Source organism: Chelmon rostratus, chromosome 6 (genome assembly GCF_017976325.1).
Source record: "Chelmon rostratus isolate fCheRos1 chromosome 6, fCheRos1.pri, whole genome shotgun sequence".
NCBI classification, from domain to species: domain Eukaryota; kingdom Metazoa; phylum Chordata; class Actinopteri; order Chaetodontiformes; family Chaetodontidae; genus Chelmon; species Chelmon rostratus.
The window spans coordinates 9648385-9673138 of NC_055663.1; the positions used below are offsets into that span (position 1 = coordinate 9648385).

At 42.5% G+C, this 24754-nt stretch overlaps 4 protein-coding genes across 6 annotated transcripts; 2 read left to right on the forward strand and 2 right to left on the reverse strand.

Annotated features, from left to right (window-relative positions):
* Window positions 1-106: 106 nt before the first annotated feature.
* fnbp4 (formin binding protein 4) lies at window positions 107-8081 on the reverse strand. 2 transcript variants are annotated; one of them, XM_041938853.1, is made up of 17 exons: window positions 7551-8081; window positions 6978-7055; window positions 6756-6886; window positions 5816-5990; window positions 5473-5620; window positions 5206-5308; window positions 4756-5100; window positions 4415-4607; window positions 4174-4292; window positions 3986-4090; window positions 3534-3667; window positions 2375-2532; window positions 1833-2134; window positions 1578-1695; window positions 1197-1390; window positions 777-934; window positions 107-645 (listed from the first exon to the last, which is right to left on the reverse strand). In XM_041938853.1, the coding sequence occupies exons 1-17, from the start codon at window positions 7672-7674 to the stop codon at window positions 555-557; spliced, it is 2676 nt and encodes an 891-aa protein (XP_041794787.1). In that variant the 5' UTR covers window positions 7675-8081; the 3' UTR covers window positions 107-554. The 2 variants fall into 2 exon arrangements, with proteins under 2 accessions (XP_041794787.1, XP_041794786.1); XM_041938852.1 differs by having other exon boundaries at window positions 2363-2532; window positions 7551-8071.
* LOC121607851 (seipin-like) lies at window positions 7743-10728 on the forward strand. Of its 2 annotated transcripts, XM_041938855.1 has the most exons (2): window positions 7743-9304; window positions 9628-10728. In XM_041938855.1, exons 1-2 carry the CDS (start codon window positions 8080-8082, stop codon window positions 9642-9644), a joined length of 1242 nt encoding a protein of 413 aa, XP_041794789.1. In that variant the 5' UTR covers window positions 7743-8079; the 3' UTR covers window positions 9645-10728. The 2 variants fall into 2 exon arrangements, with proteins under 2 accessions (XP_041794789.1, XP_041794788.1); XM_041938854.1 differs by having other exon boundaries at window positions 7744-10728.
* A 2213-nt stretch (window positions 10729-12941) lies between these two features.
* Window positions 12942-13802, reverse strand: lrrc10 (leucine rich repeat containing 10). The gene has a single exon (XM_041939821.1). It carries the CDS (start codon window positions 13764-13766, stop codon window positions 12942-12944), a length of 825 nt encoding a protein of 274 aa, XP_041795755.1. The 5' UTR covers window positions 13767-13802.
* A 2821-nt stretch (window positions 13803-16623) lies between these two features.
* cnot2 (CCR4-NOT transcription complex, subunit 2) lies at window positions 16624-24002 on the forward strand. Its single transcript, XM_041938766.1, has 15 exons — window positions 16624-16631; window positions 17740-17868; window positions 17960-18032; window positions 18281-18428; window positions 18563-18745; window positions 18913-18992; window positions 19554-19679; window positions 19917-20041; window positions 20193-20310; window positions 20672-20828; window positions 21689-21750; window positions 22358-22407; window positions 22513-22613; window positions 22718-22862; window positions 22983-24002. Exons 2-15 carry the CDS (start codon window positions 17752-17754, stop codon window positions 23067-23069), a joined length of 1572 nt encoding a protein of 523 aa, XP_041794700.1. The 5' UTR covers window positions 16624-16631; window positions 17740-17751; the 3' UTR covers window positions 23070-24002.
* Window positions 24003-24754: the final 752 nt, after the last annotated feature.

The following is a 24754-nucleotide window of genomic DNA, read 5'->3' on the forward strand; positions in this document are numbered from 1 at the left end:
TAAAAAATGAAATAGTAAAGGAGTAATTAAATAAACACGTTGTCTAAAACTTTTGTTTTTAATTAATACAAACTACAGAAACTATTAAAAAACAAATAAAGCAATAGCTTTGCAAAAAACAGTTTAATAACTTCTTACAAAATGTACAACTTCAGTGGCAGTCCCTCCCCTTCCAAAAACATGGCTTATCCCATTATACAGTTTATGTACACAATTGTAAAAATGCTCAATAAAATAGACAATCCCTCCAAACAAACTGTGGTGGTCATCTAACTGGGGTCTATACAAAATGGTGAAGTATTTCTGATGAACTCAAGACATTTGGCACATTTACAATAGTGGCTACAAAAACACGAAAATGACATTCAAACCCCTCTGGTGAATGGCCTGCCATGTAAGAGCCTCTAAATGTATCCATCATGATCAAGGAAAATGGCAAAGAAATTCCATTTATCATTAGAGAAAACTAAAGCTGGGGAAGCATGACCTTATGGAAATGGTTGGAGTGGATTTTATAAAACGTTGACTGGGCGGTGTATGACCCAGGCCAGATGTTACGTGTTATTTGTCGTCTTCCGTTTCTTCAGTCGCTGCCGCCAGTCTTCGGGAAGTGCCTCAAAGTTGGCATTCTTCGAAGCTTTTCCTCTGTAGAATAAAAAAAGTTACATTTAGTGAAGGGTTACCAAAATGGAACAGTTAGACGAAACAAAGAACGTGTAGCTACTGCCTTATGTCATAATTATTATTTTTCTTAGTCTATTCAAACATAAACATACGAAAGGAACTGCTGTTGCTTCCACTCCTCGATGCTCTTCTTGTTAAGCTGATCTCTGTCTTCGTCACTGGAGCTGCTCTTGTCTTCCTCATCCAGCTCCTTCTGGATGCTCTGCCACTTCTTCACCAACGAAGGCATTTTGATCTTGCTCTTCTTCGACTACAGAGACACAGGAGGACAACAGTCAATCCACTGTCTTGGACAACTGTCCGTTCTTTTTTATGTTACATTTAATCATTTATTTACAAGGATAGCTTGACTGTGTATGCTTTACAAAAATTAAAATGAAGAAAAATCAATACAGAAGATTTACACTGGAAATCAGACAATACTGAATAGTACTGGTGTCAAAGCAGATTTTTGTAATTTACGTACTGCCCTTCTTTGACACTCGATGTGAAACGCTAACTCCAATACTAACCTTGTCCTTTTTCGCTTTCTTGCTCTTGTCTGTGGGCATAGCTTTGGCTCCAGGTGGTTCGTAGGGTGGCTGGGATGGTGGCAGTGGCGGCTGAGGAGGTAGGGCTGGGACAGGAGGTGGAGGAGGTTCACAAGGGGCTAAAGGGGCAGCGACAGCCGGCACACCCCAGTAGGCAGTTGCTGACATTAGAGGGGCTGTAGACAGAGAGAAAACTTAATTGGGTAAACACTTAGAAAGGTTGATTTAAGTTTTGCAAATATTTGTTTATAACAACAACCCTAACTAGAGTGACGTAGTGAAGTGTTACTCTGGTGTACCTTTACTCTACTTTACTATAATTCATACTATAACTGCAGATGTTGTGTAGGGATATTGTTTTACCTGCACTAGCAGCAGGCTGGGTGTAGAGAATGGGACTGCTGCCAATAGTAATGGCTTTATTCAGCTGGCCAGCTTTACGTTTCTGACCCTTCCCCAAGGGGCCTGACGACTCCACAATCTGTGTGAGTGACAAGAAATATAATAAAAGTTAACAACTGCTGTCCTCTTTTATTCTGACTTCACACATGCAGCATGATCAAGTACACCATTAACAAGAGTACACTCATTAAAGAGGGAACTTGTTTACTCTCATACCTTCATGTTAGCAGTGCCTGGGGGTAAAGGAGGCCTCCCACTGCTGTCTTCCTCAGTTCCAGGGGCTGGAGGCTCCCCGTCATTATCATCATCCATCTCCATCTCCACCTCCATGATCTCTCCATCGCTGTCAGGAGGGGGAGGAGGTGGAGGTGGTGAACCTGGGGGGAGAGGCGGAGGAGGGGGGTGGTTGGAGGGTGGAGGTGGGCTGTCAGGAAGAGGAGGTTGGGATGGGGACCAGAGGGATGATGCACTGGGCTGAGGTGGTGGTGCTGGTGGTGGGGCAGCGGAGGTATAAGACCCTATTTAAAAAAAAAAAAAAAAGGTGACAACATTGGATGTGAGTGAGGATAGCATTTTGTCACACTGTATGTACTTAATGAAGCAAAGAAATATTCTCTGAGCATCATGCATGCACATATTCAAAAGGAAACTTGTAGGAACATTAATGCACTTTTGATTTCTAAAGTCATTAAACAAAACACTTGACAGGCTTGTCTAAGAAGCAGCAATAGTAGCCACAGACTGACCTGTGACCCTACCAGCAGATGCAGATGATGCTTTGGTATCCCCTTGGCTGGACGTCTGTGCCTGGATATCTTGGCTGCCCTTCAGGTCTTCGTCCCTGCTCTCCTCTGTTGGGAAATCCCACTGGGAGGCACTGGTCCGGTCGTTCACATAGAAATACCGCCTGTGCTCTCTAAAAAGTGGGACAACAGAGATAGAGGGCAAGAGTCTCAACGACCGGCCTGGCAACTGGCTGGAGTGGCATGATACCCTGGGACAGAGGGGCAAGGGAATGGACATAATGGCCACAGTAGGGGGCAGGATTGTTGGTATGGACAGCAACTTTAGCCATCCAAAAGGGCCCAATTAGAGTGTGGTTATGGATGTGGATAGGGCACCCACCTTGCTCTCAAAAACAAAGAAAGCAAAACAAATCATCTCTAGGTCCTGAAAGTAGCATTCAGCAGCTCAGACCATGGTTGTCACAATTGTTCCGTTTTAGACAAATATTCCCTCCCAGACACAGGAAGACGCCAGGAAGGAAGCACCATCATCATCATCATAATCAACAACCATAGTTCAGAAAATAACAAGCACACAGTCAACTCGTTTTTACATCAGAAAGAAGAAAATAAAAAACAGGAAGACATAAGAAATAGAGTAGGTCTGACCTGCTGGGTCCCCGTCATTGCTCCATCTTCACCTTTTATTTGATGCGTGACACTCCTCGTTTCCAGGGCATCACTCTGTCTGCATTGCATTCTGGGTGTTGTAGTCCTGTAAAGTGCAAAGCTCTCCCACGCCACCAACCTTCCTACCATATCCCCGCCTCCCAATTTTTCCACTGACTGGACCCATAATCAGTCTACAAAATGCCCTCACAACAAAGGGCTTAAGAGTCTGTGTTACAGGGACAGGGAGTCCTCTCTGTGGCAGGTATATTTAAACAGGAAGCAGGCTGGCCCAGAGTGGATGCTCCCATACCAGTACGTGCAAGGCAGAGTGCCAGGATTGCATCACAGAAACCTGAAGAGTCTGTTTCTGGTAAGTATTTTGATCCTCTCGGACTGGTTTAGCTTCTCCCCAAGTCATGTTACAAAGTCTGCAACCTCGGCACTGAGGGGGTTGTAGTCACACCGTAAGATTTTGGGGGACGAGGGAGTTTAGAGATGTGAAAAGGTAAGGAGCGCGTACCTGTCCCAGTGGCAGGACCAGCCTTTAGGGGCGGCGTTAAGTTCGTAATATTTTATGTGTTCGGCAGCTTCCTGCAGCCTGCGGCGAAGATAGACCCCATTCAGAGCGCCTTCCCTCCAGTCAGCAATTCGAGTCTGGGGGGGGGGTAAGCAATAGAAATAGGATAGAGACAGGAGACAGTGAGTAAAAGAGTTAAGAGACAGATTACAAGGACAGAAGAGCCACAAGATAGATGAGTAATATGGAAGAGTAATTACAGCAAGTTTCCAAAATGACACCCTGTGATAGATTATAATTAGAATTTTAAATATTAAGTACTACCACATGGCTGTGTGCAAAATTATATGAAACAAAATTAAATATCATTAAATATTTTAAAAGTCCCACAGGGATATAGCTACATGTAGAAGCTAGGATGATATTGCTTCAAAACTCAACCATTATCCTCTCACCTCAGTTTGTAGCAGAAGCAACTGAAAGTTTGAGATGGCCTTTTTGTTTATCCCCAGGAACTCCATCTTGCTGGTTAAAGTGTTAGCCAGTTGTCCAATCTGAAACTGTATGTTTTCAGCATCAAAAACAAAAGTCTTAAAGGATATTGTCACAGTTATTATGAGGAGTGATAGTAACAAGTTTTTACCTTGAGCTCAGGTGTTTCCACCTCTTCTTTAACTGGAAGTTTTGAAACAGTTTTCTCATCAGAGCTGTCTGTTTCCTTATCTTCTCCTTCTGCAACACTCTCCAGGACTTTAGATGGTGCTACAGGACAAAAGAAAGGCATTTAAGTATGCAGGAATCTTTTCCAAAAAACTTTTAAATGAGGGATTTTTAATGTAATTTCACCCACTCCTGTGATGTAAACCACCCTCCGGTGGACTCACCCATCTCTGTGTTTTCCTGTAGGTCTGAACCTCTGCTGTTGGAGTCGGGGCTGGCAGCACAGGGGAAGGCGGTCTTCCAGCGGTTTTTCTTCAGTGGAAGACCACGAGAACCAGAGGTTTCTTGGCTTGTCTCAGAGCAAGGACTGGAGCCCCCTGCACTCCCATCACCCTCCTCCAGCGCCCTTAGCTCAGCCTAAGAGTCAGAACAACAGGTTAGAACTCGGTCACACTGATAATAACATTTGCCACCAATTCTGAAACACCACTGCTGTACACTAAATAACAGCTTGATGCCAATTCCTGCCAGAAACTCAAAGTTGTGCACTGAAAGAAACCCCCACCTTTTTCCTCTCCAGAGCTAGTTCCAGCTCCATTGTGTCCTCTTCTGTCTCCTCCTCAGCATCTGAGTTGTCACCTGACTGCTTCTTGGTACAAAGATCTTTCTGGACAGTGGGGGCTGAGTCGGGTTCCTGCAGAGGGGTAGAGGGGGATGCTGCAGGGCGAACACCTTCTCCGTCAGAATCCAAATTGTTCTCTGGCTCATCCACACTTTTAAGCAGTCTTTTTCTCCATTTTTCTTCTGCTTCTTTCACTTCAGAGGGGATCAGAGGACCAAGCAGAGATGCAGCCACTCCGCGACGCTCCTCCTCTTCACTTGTGAGGCCTACGACACTCTCAATTACCTCCTTTTCGACAAAACATGAGGGCAAAATATTAAAACTCATGAGAAAGAACTCTTGAACACCACAAAGGGTGAATTATATTTGCGTTGGACTTAAACTTAAACTTGCCTTCACTTTGGTCTCTTTAACTGATGTCGGTACTGCAACAGATGCAGCGTTTTCCTCTGTGTGATAACCTGCAGGTGTTGTGCCATTGCCGTTGACACTAGTGCTACAAAGAAAATTTGAAAAAATAGATCTTATACAGCTTTCTGTACTGGAGGCAAGTGTTCTTCAGATTATGTATGGTAAGTACAGTGATTTTTTTCTGGCTTCAAGATAAAGATGTTATTCATAAAGTTGTGATAATACTCTCGCTCTGTAAGTTCCTCTTACCTGTTGGTATACTGCCCCAAGCTTTGAACCTGATCAGCTAGATAGTGAGGCAGTTCCCAGGACACCTCATTGGTAAGAGTGTTCCAGTAGTAGTAGCAGCCAGAATTCTCATCCCAAACCTCCTGCCAGTCTCCCATCTCTACACCCACTGCAAAAAAAATATTTTTTAAATCACGAGAAGCTCAGAAGCTCTCAACTTCAAGTAAGCCAACACCTCTAATACCAAAGAGAAAAACAACTATAAGCAATATGTGACTGCTCTGTTAAAGTATCAAAATGCAAAGACTTGAAAAAGAGTCCATAGTTAATCAGACGAGGACATCAGGACAGCACAGACAGTTACCTCCAGCTAGTGAGTACTGAGTATTGTACTCAAACTCTGTGCTTTGTTGATTCTGTTCTTCACTGGCGGCTGGCTGCTGAGTATTAACCTCAGGTCGGGGAGGGGCGATAGTTGGGACTGAAGAATGAGATGCTGCATCATCTAAACTTGGCTGAGTGGTGATTGCATCAATTTCCTGTGGTGGGAAAAATGGCAAGAGGAATTAATATTTTTGACAAAAACATTTTTTTCAGTCCTAAGAATAACCCACACTGCCCTACGCACTACTTTACTTACATGAATAATGTCATTTTTTAATGAAAAATTGGGCCCAAGTTAGAAATCTACACAAAATTGATTCTAAATCAAGAAAAGCAAAACCTTCGGTCTACTTTGTACCACCCACAATTGGCCCACAAATCTAATTTTAATCTCCCCTCAAGTCACAAATACATACTATACTGTCCAATTTCTCATCATGAATCCTTGTAATATTCATTTTAAAAGGAGACTTTGGAGAGTTTTCATTTTTGTATAACCTGCCATCCTCTCACTTGTTCAAATGATATAGTGGATAGAGACATTCTATTTATTTCGTTGTGTTTTTGAACTGATCTAGACACACTTGTTAGATGTACTATTACATTTAAATCACACAGAACTGAACCAGGAACATGCATTTCTGTACAGGTCTGAGCCTGACAAAAGTACACACCAGTTGCTTCATTATGCACCTCAGTAATGACAACAACACTGTGTTAGGTGTTGTGAACCATACATAAATATTATGCAGTCGCCTACAGCCTTTACTGTAGCACTAATAAGTATATGTTTACTTATGAGTATCAACATACTTATCTTGAAAGGACACATCTTAATAGAAAACACAAGCTTAACATAAACACTGGTTCAGAATCAAAAGACCAAATGAGAGGATTGAGATACAGCAAATTATACTCACAGCCATGAAATTGGCCAATGTACTGTCGATGTCGGTCGACTGGTTATGTTGGGAATTTGCTGCTGAACGCTGAGAGTCTCCAGCTTCCTCGTCATCACTATCCTCATAGGCTCCAAGCAAGGACAACCCTTCTACAATGAGAAATTAAAAAACACTCTGTTCAATCATGTCTTGGTTCCATTGTATGAGAAACACAGACACGTACACACACGATTACTTTACCTGTGGCCTTTACTGCAGGAGCCTTCATGTTTGTGCGTATTTCTCTCACGAATCTGTGGCCATCACCCTCCTGTTCATCTGCAGCCAAGAGGATAACGTTGAGCTTCAGCAGTTGCTATAGCAAGCTAGTTGTAACGTAAGCATTAGCCACGAGCATTCACACACTACATCTTATGTTAAAAACTAATGCTATTCACCCATGCGGGCACCGTCCTTATACTCGTAGATAAAGCACGTTAAATTGAACGGTATTTGTGTTAGGTGGGTTGATCACGTCCATTTGTCATAAGTCTATTTTGGCTGGCTCACATGAAGTACTAGCTTGCTAACTGCTAGTTTAGCACGCTAGTCGCTAGCTTCTAGTCAATCCATTACACGAAAACACAACGGTCACGTTTCATGGGCCATAGCTGTCATTTAGTTATTTCTTGGTGACGGTGCATCAATGCACTAGAAGCTAACTAATTTCGGCAGCTAAATTTCGTTGAGTGAATCGATTTTTTTTTAACCAGACGGGCCCATTCTTCACCCCTAGAGTACGAGCCACGGATAGCATGTTTAAAAAGAAATTACCATCAGATCCCGAGGGTACTTCTTCCCTTTCTCCGGCATTCCCACCACGGAGCCCTGGGGGTGAAAGCTGTAGGATCGTTCTCCGACCAACTGCTCCTCCTGTGAGGCGACTTTTCTTCCCCATTGTTGACTGTCAGTCTGAAGGCTTGCTCCGGAGACTGGTGTCGTTGTTGCAGCTCTGCTCGGCTGCTTCAACAAGGTAACATCTTCCGGTTCATAAGGTCGTGTTTTTGTGTGTAGCAGCAGCTATTAGGGAACGCCAGCTAAGTTGCTAAAGAGCTAAGACACCCTCCGAACAAGTCAGTTCACAACATCAACGTTTAACCTTTAGGCAGAAGTCAAGGAAATGTTGATTTTGTAGAGTAGCTTACATTGCTTGTGGACCAAACTAGCAGTAACTAGCTAAACGAGCTAAAACCTGGACCTTAGCTGAGCGAGTGTGTAACGTCAGTAAGTTCAACAGAGTAGACATGGGAGGGCGAAGATAAGCAATTAACGTTCTACAGTTTCGGAGAGGAGCCACCCACTGATGTCTGAACATAAGGAGGACCCACCACAGCGGCAGCAGTCAGCAGGGCTCGCAGAAGGAACAACTGCCCAAACCAGGAACAGGAGAAGGTCGCTGTGTTCTGGATCAGACACGATGGGTGGTGCGATGGGATCGGTTCTACACTGGCTGCAGGATGTGGCAGCTGTGACACTCCTCAAAGCCCGGCGGACTTTATTTCAGGCTGCCATCCTGTTATGTGTCCTGGTTCTGCTTCTTTGGGTGTCCATCTTTCTCTATGGAAGCTTCTATTACTCCTACATGCCCACTGTGAGCTTCTCCACCCCTGTGCACTTCCAGTACACTTCTGATTGTGATGCCTCAGAGTCAGCGCTTTGTTCATTCCCCACAGCCAACATCTCTTTCATGAAGAATGAGAGGGACCAGGTGATGGCTTACGGCCAGCCTTATCGAGTATCACTGGAGTTGGAGATGCCAGAGTCTCCAGTCAATGAACAGCTGGGTATGTTCATGGTCAAGATGTCCTCTTATACCAGAGGATGGAAGACTGTCTCATCAGTGCGACGGTCCACAATGCTGCACTACCGCTCCAGCCTTCTGCAGAGCCTGAGCACTTTACTGTTCTCTCCTTTCCTTTTGAGTGGGATGGCTGAGCAGAAGCAACTCATAGAAGTTGAGCTCTTCTCAGACTACAAGACAAACGCTTATCAACCCACTGTCGGTGCAGTCATTGAGATCCAGTCCAAACGAGTGCAGATCTACTCATCTCAGCTCCGTATCCATGCTTACTTCACCGGTATACGGTACATTCTGTACAACTTTCCCCTGACGTCTGCAGTGATCGGCGTGGCCACCAACTTTGCCTTCCTCAGCGTCATTGTGCTGTTCAGCTACCTGCAGTTCATATGGGGTGGCCTCTGGCCTCCAGACCAAGTAAGAGTCAGGGTCATGATGGGAGATAACACCCGCATCCAGCAGAGGAGAGAGGAGGCTCGGAAGCGCATGGAGAAGGAAAACTCGCAGAAGGAACTCAATGCCCCTAAAGTGATTGGAGCTGTGAATGAAGCATCTGATCTCCAAGTAAATGACACGGTGGCAGAGCAGTCGTCAAAGAAGCCCTCAGTGCTCCCAGATGCCTCGGGGGCTGATGTGCCAGATACCAAGGAGGAAGGGTCTCATGACTCTACGGGGCCAGAGGAGACAGACAGGTCTGATGTGTTGGATGGATGCCAGGTGCCTCAGCAGGGTGAGACAACACTCCGACAGAGACCTGGACCGTGGATGAGCCTGTGAACCATGGCACTGCACACAGCTTAAGTACCTAGAGTATATGCTCACATGCCACACAATGTCCCATCACTTGCCTCAGAAGATGTTGAACGTGATTTGGCACATAATTGGTTGACTCATGTTTGGCATGTTTGAGTAGGGCAGAATACAGATGCATGAGAATATAATACTTGTGTTGTTTTAGCTAGCTATTTACAGCTTATTGTCTCGTCTTGAAAACACTTTACCTCACTGTAAATTTGACCTCTGCTCATTTCTGTTCACTTGCTTTCTGCTCAGGAGGAAGCCTGCTCTAAACCTCTACAGTCTTGTGTTTGTGCCATCTGAGTTTTAGTGGCCAAAGCAGGAGATATGACATTCCAGCTCTAGCGTGTCCGCCAGGGAATTTGACTTTACCATCAACAATTGAACACACCTTTTTAAAGTAAGTTGAACACGCCCATGGTTGACTTCTCCGATGTTGTGTTAGGTGGCTTTTTCACATCATGGCCAGCCTACAATGGCTGAAGCACACATCCTGGTAATCATACCAGCATCAACTCAGCAGAGTTGATTCTGTTTATGAATCTAGCTGCCCCACCCTTGAAACAAAATTTGATGTTCATTTTTGGAAGTTGGAAGTTGGAAAGTTCCCACCCTTTTAGAGGATACATACAAACAAGCCTCGTGTCAGTTTTACTCTAGAGGCTCTCTCAGAGCAATTAGATTTGTAAAATGCACCTAAAAAGTGTCTTTGTTTTTACTAACTTCCTTGAAAAAATGTGGAATGGGTCCAGCCTGAGGCACATAAGGAATTTGTTGCTTTTTCATCGTGCAAACAGAGACGTTCTGTTTCAGTGTAACGGGTGATTTACACATTTAGTTAAGGCTTCAGCGTGTTTACAAAGCTGCTGTTCATTCCATCAGGCCTTTCTCTTCAGTGTCTGTTACAGTGCAGTTTCCACTCTGCACTTTAATGTTATTAAAGTTGTATTTATTGTGTTTTCCTTACAACAAAGCACCAAGGTGTTTTAGCTGGGTCTTTTAAGTAATATAAGTTGATTAAAAGTCTGTTAATTTAACATGTTTGTATTTAACGTCAAAGAACATACAGTATGAGAAGAAAAAGTGACATTACTGTTCTGAAATTGTTGCTGGTTGTTAGAGCTAATAAAGTGAAGGTGATGCAGGAATTGCTGGTATATGACTCCATGTATTTAGGGCTCTTAGGGTTTGTGCAAGTTGTATTGATGTGGAATGTTGTACCAAAGATATTGTTGAACTTATAATGCTCTCATGATCTGTTATCCTGGATTCTGTCATGCACAATATCTGTATGCAGTAAAAGCCTCTGAAGTTATATGAGTGGGTGTTATTTCTGCTTTGAATAAATTACAGCACACCGATCAGCGCACGTCTCTGTCTTTACTGCGTAAGACTGGGTGACATCCCTGTCAAATAATAAAGTAGCTCTAGGTATCAACAGAATTTTTGTCTACAGACAAATCTGATCATTTTGGCACAGTAGGGTTTGCAGAAAATGTTCATGAAGTCCCAACGACTTTTTTTTTTGTAATTTTAGTGTATGATGTGAGATTCCCAAAGTTCCTATTTCCTAAGCCTATTTGAAAAAAAAGCTTTTTAAAATCTATCATGAATACTAGATTTATAACACTTTAACCAGTCAAACAATATACATGTCTTACAAATGTTCTACCGTCATGATATTTAACATCGATAAAATATAGTTTATGACAGTTATCCAGTTTGATATGATGTCCATAATTACATCTGATTGTGCTTTTACAGTGACTAACACAAACCTTATCTCACAATGATTGTTGTTGGAAATAGAAGATATTAAACACACTTACACTTCCGATAAAGTCATTACTGCTTTTATATACGAGAATGTGATGCACCTTTTTTATTATTCTGATGAAACCATAAAAACAAACAAAAAACTATTGTCAAAAAAATGGTAAAAGATTCCTGAAAATCAGTGTCAGTGGTGATATACATTGATTTGAACGGGGTCAGTATAGTTTTTGCGTTTACAGGGAACTTTGATTCAGCTTATTGTAACACCAACAGTGACATTTGCATTGAAAAGTGAATCAGAGGAAAATAAAAACAAATGGTTAAATAAGGCAAATGCACACTCATATTTCTATGCAATGAGGAAATAAAATGCACAGTTATACAGTTTGCAAACAGTAACCAAGAAAGAAATGTTTGATGAAAGAGGTATGTCCACAGTGGAGGCATGTTGTGTTCCTGCTCTCTTTCAAGACAGATCAAACTACATAACAAAGATACATGTGAGAAATTCAGAAGACCCTGAATTTGTCATGGCATTAGACAGAACCCCACATGTCCTCGCTGTTGATGCTGTGGGTGAAATATTTGGATTTAGGTGTGCAAGAGGGCAGTATGACAGAATCAACAAGTGCATGTTTGACATACACTGTACAGTATTTGAATTAGAAAACAGGAAGATGTCTTTCTATGTTCACCGAGCCTCTAGAAGTACTTAAGCATGTACAATAAGATGAATTCAAGCTGGAAATACAGAAGCTCAGTGTGTTCATGCTGTTTGAAAGCGTCACATTTCCAGTGAAAGGGCTGGTATGTACATTTTAATCAATTTTCCTACATTTTGGTTGCAAGGGTACAAAATGCACAAATTGATCCATTGCGGAATGACATTTAATCTTACAGAACATTTTCCTGGTACACCGAGGAGTTGGAAAGCTGCACTTACGATCCGTTTCAGGTCAGAACCTCATAGCGATGATATGAAGGCCCATTAGCAGTCTTTATTCAAAGCCACAGCCCTGATCTATCTGATGAATTATGCATTGGTCTGGATAAGGCGTGCACTAATTGACTTAAGCCATCCATCACTGGTATTAAAATCTTCACTGTATTTAGCCTCAGCAGGTACAGATATTATCTCAGGCTCTGCTGGAACAAGAATTTGCGTAGCAAATCCTTTTTTTATTTTTTTAACCTCAGTCCCTGCACTATAACCTAAGAACTCACACATTATCTTTGAGTTTATATTGTGCTATCTCAAGCCTGTTGTTGACTTAATGGTTATGTTTTGCATGTAGTGACATCACAAATGACCTCTGTAACAACTAACTGCATGGCCATTTTAACAGACAAGCATGTTTCGCTGTCCTGCAAACACAACACTAACATTTATTAAGCAGGAATACAAGCTTGCCAGTACTGTTACCCTGTTGATCCCACAGATACTACATACATAAGATGTATGTCTTGTTCCATAAGATAAATAACAGCAATTTCACTGTTGTTGTTACTAATCATTTGAAGGCATACGCAGTTTTACAAATTCAACATTTCATTCAGTGTAAGTAACCAAACATATGAAACATTTTTTTTACTTTCAGGATTCTAATTTCCCTGTTTGCACACGCCTTGTTTTTGAAGTACTTTGTGTCTTATATTAAAGCTCATATGACTGGCTTCACCATATATGGTGAAGCCTGATGTACAACACACCACTCCGCTCTAAGTGTTCCACTTGAACGTCATCCTGCACCAACAGGCCTCACCACAGCCGAAGGTCACTTTGTTCCTTGAGCCTACATGTCAAGCTCCTCCTCGCCGTGTGCTTCCGTGACCTCTGCTGTCGCCTCGCTCGCCGCTTTTGACCCATCATCTTCCTGTTCGTCGTCCGGGCTGTCCGCCCAGCGCCCGACTCTTCTCACTCCCTCGCCTACCGCCGGGGCGTTCACGCAAGGATTGTGGTCATAGATGACGAGTTTCAACCCCTGCAAGTGAGACAGGCCTGGGAAGCGGCGTATTTTGTTCCGATCCACATCAATGACGGCTAGAAAGTGCATTTCCAGCAACACTGGTGGGAACTCTGCCAGCTGGTTCCCTGCAAGCCAGACACTTCTTAGCTCTTCTAGTCTACTGAGCTCTTTTGGTAAACTCTGTATCTGATTATAACCGAGGTGCAGGGTCTTGAGATTAGAGAGCTCACAAACAACCTCGGGGAAAACAGTGAAGCAATTAGTCTCCAGCCAGAGAGTACTAAGTTCCTTGAGCTCTCTCAATTCCCTTGGAAGACAGCAAAGCCTGTTGTTACCCAGGTAAAGGATGCTGAGCTGGGGCAATCTGCAAACAGCTGCAGGGAGCTCTTCAAAGCAGTTAAAGTCAAGGGCCAGGAGCTGCAGCTTCTTCAGGCCCCGCAGTTCAGCCGGCAAACTGCTGAGGTTGTTGTCACTCAGGTAAAGCTTCACCAGCTCATCGAAGACACAGGCAGCAACAGGCAGCCGACGCAACTGTCGGCTGCTCAGGTCCAGGGTCCGATCAAGTGGCATCTCCTTCAGGTCCCCGACTAAGAAGCGTTGGCAGCGCTCTGAGGGAATGAAGGCAACGACGCCTCGCATGGCGTTGCCCATCTCGCTCCCTGTCTCTGACACACTGCTGGTCCTCCACATCAAGTTAGCACCAGACAAGGGATGCACTGAGGTAGGCAGTTGGCATCTTCACATAAAATTTAACGGCATCCCATTAATGCGCCTCCACCGCAGCCCTCTGAAGTTATTGATCTTGATAATATGCGAAAACAAAACAAGTTTGTCACAATGTATTGCCCCTTTGTAATACTGCACCAGCATATGAAGCTGCATGTAGCAATTACACGATTATGATGTTGAATTGCTATCATTATTATTAAGACAACAGAAAAGACAAAAACACGTAGAGATGATCATAATGAGAACTGAAAAACACCTACTTTCCAATGCTTTCCTGCTGATGTCCATGACTCTCAGTATCTCCTACAGTAAGCCATTTGTTTATCCAACTTAATGAGCTGAAAAAGTATTGTATTCTCTGGGCAGATATTCCCCAGTGCAGCCCTCTCACTATCTCTCAGTGGCTCTGAGCTTTGCCCTGACTTTCATGGGCGATAGCAACCGCTAGCTGCTCTCTCCTCCCCATTTGTGCCTAATGACTTTCCCCCCTTCTTCTCCGAGATGACAGAGGTGGGAGAGAGAGAGACAGAAAGGGGCAGCGTGCCATGGATAAGCATAAGAAGTGCTTTGTGATGAAAGAGCAGCGAAGGTCATTTACATTCTGTGTTAATCGGGTCAGACCAGTTCTGGGTCCATGCCACCGGGCCAGACAAGTGGGCCTCTGCTGTGGCATAATCCCAAGAATCTGTCAGTGTTCGCGTTCAGACCAAAGAGGGAGTGAGGGAGGGATGTGTTTTACTCGGACTTAGATTGTTGTTAATCTTTGGAAATGTTTCTGCTGGGAACGGAAACGAAGTTAAATAAAGTCCCAGGAAAACTACGAGGCGTGCTGAAGTGTGTTGGGGGGTGCGTGGCTCTGTAGATCTGGGTTTTGCCAGCACCACATTTGAATTGCTTGGACATGGACTGTGTGGGCATTGTGGGGTTGAGACTTCAGTGCCATAACAACTCCTCTTAATCCAGGTGCTCGTGTTTTAGTTTTTCATGCAGGCATATAGTTTTAAAAGTGGAATATCATTTACCTGCTTATCTCTTGTGGGGGAGTCTCAGTTCTTAACTGTAAGAAGTGGCTTGTCAGCCCTACCTACCTGAGGTGTGATTTGCCCATGTATCTTGCATTCCTTCATTAGGGCTATTTTCTGGCCAGATAGAACTGAGAAGGAATTTCATTTTCCTTATCACGAGGTTCGACCCTTGTCTGTTTCCACTCACTGACAGACTGTTTTTAGCACTTGCTCTTCTCCTTATCCACTCACTGCCTGAGGGCCTCTAACACACAACAGTACAAACCAGGCCGAGCACGCAGAAAGAACCATGTAGTGACAATAATAACAGACTCTGTTCATAGCAGACATTTTGGTATGTCATAGCAGGAGAAGCACAGTGTGATCGATGGTCCTATGAGGGTATTCATGTGATGCCATCATTGTTCATGCCGTTAGTTAAACCCGCTCTTCCTGCTGTGACAAGTCAAAATTTGGAAAAGAAGAAAAAGATGTTTCCAAAGCTTTCAAACTCATCTCACGGCCTTCCTCAGCAGTTTGGTTTACTAAGCCATCTAAATCTTCCTCAACCATCTCTAAGACGACAGAGCAACTCAGGCCATGACATGGGGTAAATTGTACCTTGCATCGCGAATTTGATTTTGTTAAACTGCTGTTTCCAAGGATAAGAATGAGCCTTCGAGTTCAATCATCAATCATCAATAGCTATAGTTAGCTAGTTAAAGGACATGAATTTCAGTTATTAACAAAGAGAAAGGCCAGATTAACCCGCCAGGGGCCCCACTGGGCTCCAGTGAAGTCAACTTTCTGTGATAAAGTTTTGTTTTCTCCCAGGATGACAAAAGATAAGATTGCAGTCATTGTTTTAGTAAAATTTTACCATCATTAAAAACTGTACTTTTTTTAGAAAATAATGCAAATGGTGAAATCAGTTGAAGCAGTGTGTGTTTACAAATATCATCAACACTTTAGAAACAGAGGAGGCTACATGCCTTTACAGCAACATGTCGGGACAAACAGGCAATATTTTTTACACAAAGGAATAACTTAACATATTATTATGCCAAAGTAGGAGAACAATGATTTTGATACAGGGCCCTGCTCTAACAGGAGGTCAAGATCAGACTAAAGCAGAGCACATCTTAAGGCCCTAAAGAAAGCTCACATTGTGTTTTCTAGTATATACTGACATTTTTTTTTTTAAATTAATTTTGCACAAACGTGTTGATACACAGACATCTGGGAGCTTTGTGAGCCCCTGGGCTTTACCTGTTTGGTAAGAAATCCTTAAGTTTCCTGTGACACTCATAGATAGATAGATACTTTATTAATCTCCAAAGAGAAATTTACATAATTCTCATTTCCCCTTTAGCAAACTACCACAATTGTCTGAGGCCCAGAGAATACAGGAAAAAGAAACCAACAGGCATCTTTATTATTTGAATATTCTGACATCATTATTGACAGAAGCTCCTCTGTAGTGACTGCAGTTGTTTCATAAAGCTCATGATCACAGGAGGGAGGCAGAGGCTTCACAGCGGTGCTCTCACTTGTTTTCACTGTAAAATGTGCATAATGAATGTACACTCATTCTTGGCTCATTGGCTGCTGCTCTGCTCGTGGTGACTGCACAGCAGCCAGAGCGACTGGCGGCTCTCTGACACGGTTTTGTGTACGGAAGTGGTCAGCAGGTTGTAAGGTCAGAGGGCAAAGGCTATACTTCTCTTGATTCAGAATACACACAGCCATCTTGGATCTAACGAAGAGAAGGGAAATTGATGCGGTGAGGATATTGTACTTATTTTCCGTCATATTTAATCGGTTCGGCACACATGTAAGCCTTCGCCATGAGCCATTTATGTCCCCGTTTTCCTCCGTTTCGACACGGAACACGTCTTTAGCCTGTAGCTCCAGCAGATTGTCGCTGCTGGTCTGGCTGCTGCTGTTGCTGCTGGCTGCAAACGGAGCGTACACTGAGCCGAGAAAGCGGACAGCTGACTGGATATATGGAGGCACAGAGGGCCCAAATTATTGCCTTATAGTGACTGCTGCTTGGTAGCAACAGCACTGTGTTTTGCAGTTGAAAGGTGTCGGTATGTTGAGGTATTTAGCGCCTTCAGTCCGCTAATAACTGACGTTAAGGTAGCTAAGCTAACACAGATTGATTACAAGCACTTAGCCTGCTAACATTAGCTACACCAGTGTTGGCTAACTAGCACGTTAGCATTGCTGCTATCATTTTTCTCAACTGTCAAATTAAGTAACCGTTTAGCATTTAAAACAGACTTAAACCCGGACAAGATTAATAGGGACTAAACGAACGGTTAGTTTTGCTGTCAGCGATTCATTTCATGCAAGTTATAGACACGAGAAGTACTTTATTTTGTTATGGAAGTTCATCATCTTCATCCCGTATGCGTGTGCATCATTACAAAGTAGACACACACTGTTCAAAACTTTATTGCAACAACTCCAATATACCAAGTATGTCACAGTGAATTACAAACAAATGAGAAGGAATGATGTGTCCATTTGATTTAATTGTGCTCTCACAGAAACTATTGTCCTGTGTTCAAAAAGTTTCTTTCAATATTAGGGTTATGGAGTATTAGTGCTGGAACAAGCAGCTGCTGAACATATATAATGCAATGCTGTCAATGATGGTAAAATGGTTGAATCTTAATGGCTGTGCAACACTATTATAAGGTGACATTTAGGTAGTTTAAGGGTGATATTTGTAACAATAGTTTTCTAACAGTAACCAGTGTATTACAATCAGAAATGAAAAGGTCGTAATGAAAGTATATTTGTGTTAGTGCATTCCTTTTCCTCTTGCCCTCTTTGCCGTCTGAAACGTCTTTAACAGCAGCTCTGCTCTTTTCTCTCTCCAGGTGACAAAAGGCATGTTTGGTGCTAGAAAGAAATTTGTAGAGTTCGTCGAGGTAGTCGATAACGACTTTACTGATGAAAGCATGTACTACAACCAGCCGTCGATGTTCCCACATCGGTCGGACAAAGATGTGAGTTTGTTCAACGTATCGGCACAATTCTGTCATGTTTTGAGCTTACTGGTTATCTTACACTGCGCTGTCCTGACATGTTTTCCTTCAGATGCTTTCCTCTCCCTCACCATCGTCGTCGGGTCAGCTGTCGCAGCTTGGCGCAAGTTTGTACGGTCCACAAAGTAAGTGGGTTGTGTCCCTATAGTCGCTCACATCAGTTTTCTCTTATAGCTAGAGTGAAAAGACATCTTGCTTTTAACTGTTGTGAGCAGGAGGGTGGTTGAGCTTAGCAGGTGTTTGTGAGGAACTCTTATCAATAAAACCAGAGTTACTGAAAGGCTGAATGTGGCACAATTTGCAGAAGAGTTTTCTCTGAGTTGTCTGACAGTATTTGTTTTTCTCCCTGTTTTTCTTCCGTGTCTTTCTGCAGGTACACTCGGCTTCTCGGTAAGGAGCATGGGGAACAATACTCCTCAGTTAAACCGAAATCTAACACAAGGCACGCAGCTACCAAGTCATATCACCCCCACAACAGGGGTCCCCACCATGTCCCTCCATACCCCTCCATCACCAAGCAGGTGTGTATGAAGGTGTTCGCTTGTTTGTGATTCTGCAGACTCAGTTTTAACAGTTTATAGCAATAAAATATGCCTGAAAATCGAAATGACAAAACTTCAAATCCACTAAATCTGACCTGATGGTGTTTTAAAAGGGGGACATTGCCGATGAACTCGAGGAACATGCTGAACCACTCTCAGGTCGGTCAAGGCATCGGAATGAGCGGCAGGACCAATAGTATGGGCAGCTCGGGGCTGGGCAGCCCCAACCGCAGCTCGCCCAGTATCATCTGTATGCCCAAACAGCAACCAGCACGCCAGCCATTCACCATAAACAGGTAGGCGGGTCCTGACTCAAACACGGTCTAAACACACGATACATCCTTGTATAGATCTTCTGTTTTGTATCCTACATATCTGATATAGACACTTTTCATTTTAGGTAAAGTTAATATTTGGAAACCGGGAACTTATCGTTTGTTTTCTTTTCCTTTTATCTTTGCAGCATGTCAGGATTTGGTATGAACCGCAATCAGGCTTTTGGGATGAACAACTCATTATCAAGCAGCATCTTCAATGGCACAGGTTAGCATATTTGATCTAGGTGGTTATACCATGGGTCATTAGTTTGGGGATTCATTAGCATCAGCAATCTGATAAAAAAAAAATAGATTATACAAAAACCACAATGAGAATTAGATTTCAGAAAGACACTATGCTGCACAGTACTTGAAACAGGCATTGTTTATTTTTTTCGTCAGTTCTCGTTATTCTTCTCTTCACTAGCTATTACCGAAAGCGTCCCAACAAAAAACCTTGTTCCCAGTCTCAGTGCAGTGTCTTAAAGCAAGAAGATCAGTTTAAATGAATCTGGGGATTTTGTTGGTTGACATTCTGTAAAAGTACAATTAATTTCTGGAAATAATGTTAAACTAACATTGTTTTTATTTTAAACCTGCAGATTCAGCGAGTGATGGTAGTGTTTGGTCAACAGTCATTACTTAGGGGAGGGCTTTTTTTTTTTCTTTCATTTGCAGTGTAATAAAATTAGATTACCAAGTTAATAACTGCCACATCATTACACAGACAAATTACGTCAAAGGTGACATTACACATTACAAGCGCCTAACCTTCCTATTGCTGCAGATGGGAGTGAAAATGTAACGGGACTGGATCTGTCAGACTTCCCTGCGTTAGCAGACAGGAGTCGGAGAGAAGGGACTGGAAACCCAACACCGGTGCTCAACCCACTGGCTGGACGGGCTCCTTATGGTAGGCCATTAGTAGGCCAGAGAAAATGTCTTATTTTTACACAAGCAATAGGCGGTAGGTTCCCCTAGGAGAGGAAAAGAATATCAGCTTGATTGGGTTCACACAAGCCAAGGCTTTCTTTTATTGCACAGAAACGTGAATTGTTTATGTTACCCTTTTGTTTTGATTAGATTTTTTGCTTATTACACTTTGGGGAATTATAATCTCTACTTCACTGTGTTCATCATCATCGTCAAGTTGGCATGGTGACAAAGCCATCAACTGAACAGACACAGGATTTCTCCATCCATAACGAGGATTTCCCTGCACTGCCTGGCCCAAACTATAAGGACCCCACGTTGAACAACGATGACAGCAAAACTGTAAGTGTGAGCCACTGGCGTCTCTACAGCACAACCTGGCAGGATGTCTGGGGATTTTTTGGTGTGTGTGTCAGGGTTACAGTTAAAATGTAATTATTTATGATGTATTTATATGTTTTGTTTTTCTGTTTAAAACTGGTTTTCCTTGTAGAACTTGAACTCCACAAGCAAGAGCACATCGAATGCAGATGGGCCCAAGTTCCCTGGAGACAAAACGGCCTCAGCACAGAACAACAACCAGAAGAAAGGGATCCAGGTGTTGCCCGATGGTGAGACCTCTCAGCCAATCGTATTGCTCCAATTCCACTGAGACATCCCTTCTTAATCGCACAACTTGGGTGAGGCAGTTGGGCTCTCTACCCTGCATTTGGTGTTAGATAATTATTGGATAGGCTACAGTATGGAAACTAAAAGAAAATGTTCTCTGTGATACAGACCATCATCATCTGTCCATTATTCTGTCTGTGGCCATCACTTGTTAAAAAAAATAATTGGCTTGGTTTGCTCAGCAATGCGTGCACAGATTGTGGTTTAGAGATATGGAGGTAATGTATTGAGACTAAGTATTAACTGGAGATCACAGCCCAGTTTTAGCGGTTTGTTGAACTCTGAATTATCCTGCTGCTGCAGGTCGGGTGACGAACATTCCCTCAGGAATGGTAACAGACCAATTCGGCATGATTGGCCTGCTGACGTTTATCCGGGCAGCAGAGACTGACCCGGGGATGGTCCATCTGGCGCTAGGAAGTGACCTCACGACACTGGGACTCAACTTAAACTCACCAGAGTAAGACAGCCACTCTACCCTGAATACAGAAACTGTAAGGCTTTCATTAGGTAGAAGCTACTGTACGTGCAGATTTTTTGGCTGCTAAAGCCAGCAGTCATATGAAAATGTAAAAAGGATTAATAAATCAGCTGTCCAGTGATAAAAATCTGTAGCCCGTTTAAATGTTACATGACCTATGATACTGTTGCAGGCGCAAATGGCCGCCATGGTTACAAAGACATATGTCCAGCTTTTCACTGATGAAATTTAAACTCTGCTCACTTAACGCTCCTTTTCACTGGCATGACATTTTTACACTGAATGTTTAGCTGAGACAGCTTTAGCTCTTTGCAGGTAGAATTTCTCTCTGTAAGACTCTTTGTACCTTTTTGTCTCCTGCAGAGTAAAAAACATCACAAAAGACACATTACTTTAAATTTTACACATTAACCAAGCACCAATACTGTGTTTCCACTTAAACCTAATGTATCAGCTTTCTCACTGTATTTTACACCACAAACAGATCCTGATTCTAAAGTTGTAGCTACCAGTGGAGCACACTTAAAAGACAAAAGGTGGAAAATACTGAACATGCCAAACTGTAATAGGCCACTAAGTTTCACACAACAATACGCAACAACTTTTGGTAAAAACCTATAATATCAGTTGTAAATATCTTCACTTCATGGTGCTCTTTCTTTACAATTTGTTTTTGAATAGTTTTCAGATAGCCTGCATACATTTCAGGGTTCATGATCTTAAAAGTACTCAGATATACTGTATATGATTGCCTCACTCAGAAGTTTACACCTTAGTTTGTACTTTTACTTTCTGTTTTGATGTTAGCAAGAACTTACTGCAAGTCTCTTTCCTGACAGGAACTTGTACCCCAAGTTCGCCTCTCCTTGGGCTTCATCACCTTGTCGACCTCAAGACATTGGTAAGACATTAACGTGACGTATGTGAGAAGGACGCCCGTTTAATCTTTTTTAATTACCTTATTTTAGCGATCATTTGGCGCTGCTGATTAGCTTTCAAGAGTAAGAGTCAGTCTGAAGACATTTTTATGATGACAGACAGGATGTGCATGCAAGGAGAAGAGTTTTAAGGAACCAAGTGACGCCTCCTCATCTTCAGCTGCACACTTCTCCCGATTATTGCCCATAATTTTATAGAATTGGCTTTACTGTACGATCTGCTGAAATCCAGCGTTTTAAGGCATTAGCACTTACGTTGCACTCTACTGCTGCTTCATTTGAGTGAGGAAGTAGACCAAAGAGAAGATGAGGCGGAAGCTTGTGGTTAGATAAAGACTAAATGTTGAAGGAAAGCCTCAAAATTTGGTTCGAGTGTAGCTCGAATGCTTTGTTTGTCCAAATGAGCTGGTAGTCGATTCCAAGAGGGGGTGCATCCAATAACCAATGAGAGGCAAAACATTCACATGTGGCAACTTGATGAATAGTGAAAATGTAATGAATTAATCCAAAGTTTTGTTGCAAGTACATTAAGATTGTAGTTTGCTAACTTACTTGTGCTTGTCTTTTCAGACTTCCACGTTCCCTCTGAATATTTAACAAATATCCACATAAGGGACAAGGTAATGATGAGCTTCAGAACAGTGCCACAATAAGTGCTTGCAAGTCCTCAGGATGTGCGTGCAGTATGCACTAATTCTGCTTATTCTTTGCTGTCCTGCCTCTAGTTGGCTGCAATTAAACTGGCTCGATATGGTGAAGACCTGTTGTTCTACCTGTACTACATGAATGGTGGGGACCTGCTGCAGCTTCTGGCAGCAGTGGAGCTGTGAGTACTTCACCTTTTGAATGGTGAAAGCTGCAGAAAAGGGAGATTCATGTTTTTGAGGGTTAAAATTTCATGAGATTCACTGTCGTAACTTCACTCTCCAGCTTTAACAGGGACTGGAGGTACCACAAAGAGGAGCGGGTTTGGATAACAAGAGCGCCTGGTATGGAGCCTACACTGAAGACCAATGCCTATGAGAGGGGAACCTACTACTTTTTTGATTGTCTTAACTGGAGGAAAGTAGCCAAGGTAAGAACTGTTTGCACTTTCATTACTAGCAAAATGGCGTCTGTGTTGAGCTTTACTGACTTTTTGTGGTGCTTTAGAGCTTTCACCATCATTTAAAAATTGTGATTGCATGAATTGCAGGAATTTCATCTGGAGTATGACAAGCTGGAGGAGAGGCCACACGTGCCAACAACATTCAACTACAACCCAGCCCAGCAGGCCTTCTAAGGCCCGACCAGTCCAAAGGCCTCAGCTGTTCCTGCACACAACACTGTTGTCCAGGAGGGGCGCTGTGGTTCACACAGCTTGGGTTTTTTTTCCTCGAGGATTTGGCTATTTGACTGCGGGCGTCGTGGCCACCATCAAAACTGCCCTGCCTTTCCAAAATTACATGCTGCCCAAAACACCAACACTTGTTCTGTTTTTATTCTTTGTTTCTCCTGTTTTTTTTTTTTTTGGTCTTGTTTTGAGCAGGGTCTGTGTTATGTTTACGTCTCTGAATCTGAAGCCTGTTTTGTTGCAGAACAGAGGACTGACCTTGTGGCACAGGACAGTGACAGAACAAGGGTTACGCCTCGTATTCACAAGTGTTAAGAACAGAAAAGAGTCGGGGAAAGCAAACTTATCATCCTCAAACGCAAGTGAAAGGATGAAAGAAATGCAATGTTTATTGTTGCACTATATTTAGTAATAAAAGAACACAAAATTTGTTTGTGATTTTTTTTATGTGAACACTCCCTGATAAAAGTTTTTTCTTATAAGTCAGGGGGTTCATTAAAATTTTCCACATGCATCCCCTTCCATCGCACCCTTATTTTCATCTTTCCTTTTACATTGATTCCGACTTGCACCACCAAACTCTTTTCTGTTTCATGCTTTATTTCTCTCTCTGTCTCAGTCTCTCTCTCTCCCCCTCTCTGTGATTTCTTTGCCAGTTGGACATGGACACAAATCTGGGAGACCACCTCGGCTTCCACAAATGTGGACAAATCCTCACAGAAGCTAAACAGCTACACGATGTTGCTCAAGAGCAAACAAAACACGTTCCAGTCTTTGTTACAATTTTGGAAGAAATGTGTACATTTTTGTTTCTTTGCATCACATAAATTAGTATATGTATGTATGAATGTGTATATATGATTGTTATTTATATATATATATGTGTGTATATATATGCATATGTGTGTATATATGCATATATATATGTATGTGTGCATATATATATATCATGCACACATATACACACGTATATATACACACGTGTGTATGTATATGTGTGTGTGCGTATATATATATATACACATACACGCACATATATGCGTGTATACACATATATGTGTGTGTGTGTGTATATATATATATACCTATATATGTATGTGTGTGTATATATATATATATATAAAATGACATCTATTTTGGAAGAAATTTTGCCCTGCCTTGTACCTCGGTTTTTATGAGGTGAGCATGGATGCAATATGTGGACATGACAGGACATTTGTGGATCTGCTGGACAGGGTGTCACATGGCACTGCGGGCACTTAAAATAGTACAAAATTAAAATGTCATTTAAGGAAAGGCCTGATTTTCAGCCAAAAAACAAGAAGGGTCGTCCCCCAAGTTTGAAGTCCAAAGCAAAAGAAGGGATGTAATTCAATTCAAGCTGTTTGAACAGCAGTGAACAGCAGCATTTCTTAGGAAACGGAAAAGTGACAATTTGCGGAGGAAAAAAAATCCAGACCAATCTTGTATTTTTTTAAGTTAAAAAGCTTCTTTTCTTTGTATTAAAGCAGAAAAGGCTTTCCTGAACCACTGTGTGTGTTGTTTGTTGCTCTTTTTCAAGTCAGGGATCCCTCGTCAAGTCCAAGTTTTGTTTGCATTGTACAGATTTGCAGGCAAAGTGTGTACAATGAACT